The following is a 6,539-nucleotide window of genomic DNA, read 5'->3' as shown; positions in this document are numbered from 1 at the left end:
AAGTAAGCTTAAGGTGCTCTCTACCTCCTTCATATTATCCATCAACAAACCATCCTCCCATTTGAAATAGATAATATTTTCTTGACTTTTTATGCTAAAGTGGTATTCACATGCAAATTGAAACTTTTTCTAGAACCTGATTGTTGCTCTTTGTGTGTGTGTGTGTGTGTGTGTGTGTGTGTGTGTGTGTGATGTCTGATCTTATTTATTTGTTACTCTTAGAATATCTCATTTTTGACTGGACTCAGAAGGAGAAGCTCTCAGAGAGGACAGCCTCTGTCTCTTGGCATTCTGTTCCTGGCCTTTCTATTTGGCCTTCTTCATTCTCTTGGCCAAAAGGTTAGCATATTCTGAAGCCTCTTCCTTATTTTTCTTAGTACGCTGTTTCTTCAAAGCAATATGCCAAAGTTTGTGTTGCAGAACACGTGGAGTAACAAGACGCTGAATCTTGGGTGCTTTGGTCCTAGGTTTCTTACCTTCTTTGTTTAGGGGCTTTCTCAAAACACACTCTTTAGAGAGATTGAAAAGTTTGTGGATTCTGCTAGCTTTTTTGGGCCCCAGGCGATGAGGCACAGTAGTATCAGTGAGTCCAGGAATATCTTTCTCCCCTTTCTTTACAGTGACCAAATTGAGAATGCTCAGATTGGCATCCACAATGCAACACCATACAGATTTGTGCTTTCTTTCTCCAGTCCTCCTTGGTCTGTAACAGGAATGCCCCTTACTCAGTAGCACGCGGACTTGGCCATGGGTCAGGACACCCTGCTTCATGGGGAAACCCTGTTTGTCATTCCCACCACTGATTCGGACCACATAACCCTTCCGTTCTTCACCCAGAACATCAGCAGCAACTTCTGTGGCCATACGCTTCTCATAAAAGGTACGAAGTTTTCGTTCATCGTCCACTTCAATGAGCTTCTGGCAGCCAGTGGCCAGGAAAGAGATGTTCAGCTTCATTCTGAAGCAGCCAACTGCCACCGAGGCGCCACGAAAAAGAGACCCCCTGATTGTTGCTCTTATGGGAACAACGTATGGGAATTTTGGAGCCTAAACATTAGAGGCTTCTTCCTCCTCTTGTCCTCCTAGCCCTTCCTCCCATAGGGACTTAGATTCCTAGGGTCCTACAGCAGAGCAAAAACTTAATGGATACAGCTTCCAGTTCCAGCTATGATAGAAAACAGGTATCAGATTGGTTTCAGAAAAATAAGTATCAGATTGGTTTCCCACATCTTTAGGATCTCCTATGCATAGTGTCATGTCATCTAGTATCATAGTATCATAGTAACTAGTAACTAGTATCATAGTGTCATGTCATCTGCAAACAGTGGCAGTTTTATTTCTTTTCCAATTTGTATTCCTTTTATTTCTTTTTCTTCTGTGATTGTCGTGGCTAGGACTTACAAAACTATGTTGAATAACAGTGGTGAGAGTGGGCAGCTTTGTCTTGTTCCTGATCTTAGAGGAAATGGTTTCAGTTTTTCACCATTGAGAATGGTGTTGGCTGTGGGTTTGTCATATATGGCCTTTATTATGTTGAGGTAGGTTCCCTCTATGCCTACTTTCTGGAGAGTTTTTATCATAAATCGGTGTTGAATTTTGTTGAAAGCTTTTTCTGCATCTATTAAGATGATCATATGGTTTTTATCCTTCAATTTGTTAATATGGTATATTACATTGATTGGTTTGCATATATTGACGAATCCTTGCATTCTTGGGATAAACCCCACTTGATCATTGTGTATGATTCTTTTAATGTACTATTGGATTCTGTTTGCTAGTATTTTGTTGAGGAGCTTTGCCTCTATGTTCATCAGTGATACTGGCCTGTAGTTTTCTCTCTTTGTGACATCTTTGTCTGGTTTTGGTATCAGGGTGATGGTGGCCTCGTAGAATGAGTTTGGGAGTGTTCCCCCCTCTGCTATATTTTGGAAGAGTTTGAGAAGGATAGGTGTTAGCTCTTCTCTAAATGTTTGATAGAATTCTCCTGTGAAGCCATCTGGTCCTGGGCTTTTGTTTGTTGGAAGATTTTTAATCACAGTTTCAGTTTCATTACTTGTGATTGGTCTGTTCATATTTTATATTTCTTCCTGGGCTTCCCTGGTGGTGCAGTGGTTGAGAGTCTGCCTGCCAATGCAGGGGACACGGGTTCGTGCCGCAGTCCGGGAAGATCCCACATGCCTCTGAGCGTCTGGGCCCATGAGCCATGGCTGCTGAGCCTGCACATCGGGAGCCTGTGCTCCACAACGGGAGAGGCCACAACAGTGAGAGGCCCATGTACAGCAAAAAAAAAAAAAAAAAAAAAAATATATATATATATATATATCTTTCTGGTTCAGTCTCAGAAGGTTGTGCTTTTCTAAGAATTTGTCCATTTCTTCCAGACTGTCCATTTTATTTGCATATAGTTGCTTGTAGTAATCTCTCATGATCCTTTGTATTTCTGCACTGTCAGTTGTTACTTCTTTTTCATTTCTAATTCTGTTGATTTGAGTCGTCTCCCTTTTTTTCTTGATGAGTCTGGCTAATGGTTTATCAATTTTGCTTCTCTTCTCAGAGAACCAGCTTTTAGTTTTACTGATCTTTGCTATCGTTTCCTTCATTTCTTTTTCATTTATTTCTGATCTGATCTTTATGATTTCTTTCCTTCTGCTAACTTTGGGGGTTTTTTTCCTTCTTTTTCTCTAATTGCTTTAGGTGTAAGTTTAGGTTGTTTATTTGAGATTTTTCTTATTTCTTGAAGTAGGGTTGTATTGCTATAAACTTCCCTCTTAGAACTGCTTTTGCTGCATCCGATAGATTTTGGGTTATCGTGTTTTCATTGTCACTTGTTTCTAGATATTTTCTGATTTCTTCAGTGATCTGTTGGTTATTTAGTAGTACATTGTTTAGCTTCCATGTGTTTGGTTTTTCACAGTTCTCTTTCCTCTAATTGATATCTAGTCTCATAGTGTGTGGTCAGAAAAGATACTTGATACAATTTCAGTTTTCTTAAATTTACCAAGGCTTGATTTGTGACCCAGGATATGGTCTATCCTGGAGAATAGTCCATGAACACTTGAGAAGAAAGTGTATTCTGGTTTTTTTGGATGGAATGTCCTATAAATATCAGTGAAGTCCATCTTGTTTAATGTGTCATCTAAAGCTTGTGTTTCCTTATTTATTTTCATTTTGGATGATCTGTCCATTGGTGAAAGTGGGGTACTAAAGTCCCTTTGTTGTGTTACTGTTGATTTCCCCTTTTATGGTTGTTAGCATTTGCCTTATGTATTGAGGTGCTTCTAGGTTGGGTGCATATATATTTACAATTGTTATATCTTCTTCTTGAATTGATCCCTTGATCATTATGTAGTTCCTTCTTTATCTCTTGTAATAGTCTTTATTTTATAGTCTATTTTGTCCGATATGAGAATTGCCACTCCAGCTTTCTTTTGATTTCCATTTGCATGGAATACCTTTTTCCATCCCCTCACTTTCAGTCTGTATGTGTCCCTAGATCTGAAGTGGGTCTCTTGTAGACAGCATATATATGGGTCTCATTTTTGTATCCATTCAGCCAGTCTGTGTCTTTTGGCTGGAGCATTTAATCCATTTACATTTAAGGTAATTATCGATATGTATTTTCCTATTACCATTTTCTTAATTGTTTTCGATTTGTTTTGGTTGTTTTTTAATTTGCATTCAATTTATTAAAATTACAATTTAAATTAGCTCTTAAACCTTCAAAGAGAAATTCTATTTAATAAATGCACATATACATCTAATATTTTTGTTAAAAAACATGCAGTTCTTCCTTGTTCTTTGATCAATGCTCAGTTGAGTTGTAAGTTTCACAGATTAATTTCCCCTATACATTTGGCACCATTTATAAACCTGATTAATTCAATTTCCTTAGACATTTTAAATTACAATTACAAATTTTAACACATCAAAATCCCTCAAGCATTTCAAACACTTAACAAGAAAGATTTACAAATCTAATAAGCAACAACTTCTTAACCACTTCTTTAACCACTGCTTATAAATGTAAGAAGTCTAAATTTCTAGAGTATTAAAGTATCAAATATTTAAATATTGTATACAAACAACTTCTCTTATCTTAGTTATCAGTTTAAAATCACAGGTACAAAATGTGCATCCCTCAATTATTTCATCTTGAAATCAAAATTCTAACACCCAATAAATAATCCTGAAAAACCCAAATTACAGCCTGTAAGTTTAATGTCAATCACATTTTCTTTTTTTTTCACACACACACTGTATTTTATTTGTACAAGAGATAACTAAACTGACACCAAGCATTGTAAATGGATGACTACAACAAAACTAACAATGATTGCAATTACCAAACACGAAACACACTCATACTATGTCATAATATTGACATTCAGTCCAGTAATCCTCCACTGAAACAGCTCCTTTACTTTGCAGTGAAAATTGATTGGTATATTTTTTGCCTCTTAGTTCTTGTGGGATTTTTTTTTTATTGAAACAGAAAGTCAAAAAAATTATAATCATCCTCATCAGTTCACTCAGTCTCATGTAATTAATTTTTTTTCACCTTGATCTTTTGTTAGCACTTTTATGAATTCATCAGTTTTCCGTTAGAGTTCTGAAAATGCTTATTCATTCAGTTCAGCAGTATAGTCAGTAACCAGAAACTTGTACTTGTCAGAGTCTTTTCCGTGAATTACTTGAGGATGAAACACTTCTATAGGAACATATTTGCAAAAGTATCAGAGTACACCCAGAACTGTCTGTAAATGATAAAAGACTTAAAAATGACCCTGGTTAAAGATTTGATGAAAGTTCATAATAATGCAATTGACAAGGAAATTTAGTTATTTCTGAGGTATGCATTTTAAAGTAGTAACTAGAATTATGACTTACAACATTATATTAGAACATAAGATTTTTAGAAATTTCATGTAATGTCTGAAACATTTATATTAACATATTTCCATACAAATAACCCAAAGAAACTTTAGTATTAGTTGTTTTTTTTTGTTTTGCTTTTTTTTATATGGCAGGCTCTTATTAGTCCTCAATTTTATACACATCAGTGTATACATGTCAATCCCAATCGCCCAATTCAGCACACCAGCATCCCCACCCCACTGCAGTTTTCCCCCCTTGGTGTCCATACGTTTGTCCTCTACATCTGTGTCTCAACATCTGCCCTGCAAATCGGTTCATCTGTACCATTTTTCTAGGTTCCACATACATGCGTTAATATACGATATTTGTTTTTCTCCTTCTGACTTACTTCGCTCTGTATGACAGTCTCTGGATCCATCCATGTCTCAACAAATGACTCAATTTCGTTCCTTTTTATGGCTGAGTAATATTCCATTGTATATATGTACCACAACTTCTTTATTCATTCATCTGTCGATGGGCATTTAGGTTGCTTCCATGACCTGGCTATTGTAAATAGTGGTGCAATGAACATTGGGGTGCATGTGTCTTTTTGAATTATGGTTTTCTCTGGGTATATGCCCAGTAGTGGGATTGCTGGATCATATGGTAATTCTATGTTTAGTTTTTTAAAGGAACCTCCATAGTGTTCTCCATAGTGGCTGTATCAATTTACATTCCCACCAACAGTGCAGGAGGGTTCCCTTTTCGACACACCGTCTCCAGCATTTGTTGTTTGTAGATTTTCTGATGATGCCCATTCTAACCGGTGTGGGATGATCCCTCATTGTAGTTCTGATTTGCAGTTCTCTAATAATTAGTGATGTTGAGCTGCTATTCATGTGCTTCTTGGCCATCTGTATGTCTTCTTTGGAGAAATGTCTATTTAGGTCTTCTGCCCATTTTTGGATTAGGTTGTTTGTTTCTTTAATATCGAGCTTCATGAGCTGTTTATATATTTGGGAGATTAATCCTTTGTCCGTTGATTCATTTGCAAATATTTTCTCCTATTCTGAGGGTTGTCTTTTTGTCTTGTTTATGGTTTCCTTTGCTGTGCAAAAGCTTTTAAGTTTCATTAGGTCCCATTTGTTTATTTTTGTTTTTATTTCCATTTCTCTAGGAGGTGGGTCATAAAGGATCTTGCTGTGATTTATGTTAAAGAGTGTTCTTCCTATGTTTTCCTCTAAGAGTTTTGTAGCGTCTGGTCTTACATTTAGATCTCGAACCCATTTTGAGTTTATTTCTATGGTGTTAGGGAGTGTTCTAATTTCATGCTTTTACATTTAGCTGTCCAGTTTTCCCAGCACCACTTATTGAAGAGACTGTCTTTTCTCCATTGTATATCCTTGCTTCCTTTGTCGTAGATTAGTTGACCATAGGTGCGTGGGTTTATCTCTGGGCTTTCTATCTTGTTCCATTGATCTATGTTTCTGTGTTTGTGCCAGTACAATATTGTCTTGATTACTGTAGCTTTGTAGTATAGTGTGAAGTCAAGGAGTCTGATTCCTCCTGCTCTGTTTTTTTCCCTCAAGACTGCTTTGGCTATTCGGGGTCTTTTGTGTCTCCATACAAATTTTAATATGATTTGTTCTAGTTCCATAAAAAATGCCATTGGTAGGTTGATA

General features: G+C 36.7%; 1 protein-coding gene across 1 annotated transcript; it reads right to left on the bottom strand.

Annotated features, from left to right (window-relative positions):
• Window positions 1–306: 306 nt before the first annotated feature.
• LOC101324156 (small ribosomal subunit protein eS6-like) lies at window positions 307–963 on the bottom strand. Its single transcript, XM_033865628.2, has one exon. The coding sequence runs from the start codon at window positions 955–957 to the stop codon at window positions 307–309; it is 651 nt and encodes a 216-aa protein (XP_033721519.1). The 5' UTR covers window positions 958–963.
• Window positions 964–6,539: the final 5,576 nt, after the last annotated feature.

This window comes from Tursiops truncatus, chromosome 11, assembly GCF_011762595.2.
Source record: "Tursiops truncatus isolate mTurTru1 chromosome 11, mTurTru1.mat.Y, whole genome shotgun sequence".
Taxonomy (NCBI): Eukaryota; Metazoa; Chordata; class Mammalia; order Artiodactyla; family Delphinidae; genus Tursiops; species Tursiops truncatus.
This window is presented reverse-complemented; position numbering and strand designations above follow the sequence as displayed.

Bases quoted from the DNA above. Each gene is read 5' to 3' on its own strand.
- LOC101324156 (XM_033865628.2), bottom strand. From the start codon at position 957: ATGAAGCTGAACATCTCTTTCCTGGCCACTGGCTGCCAGAAGCTCATT.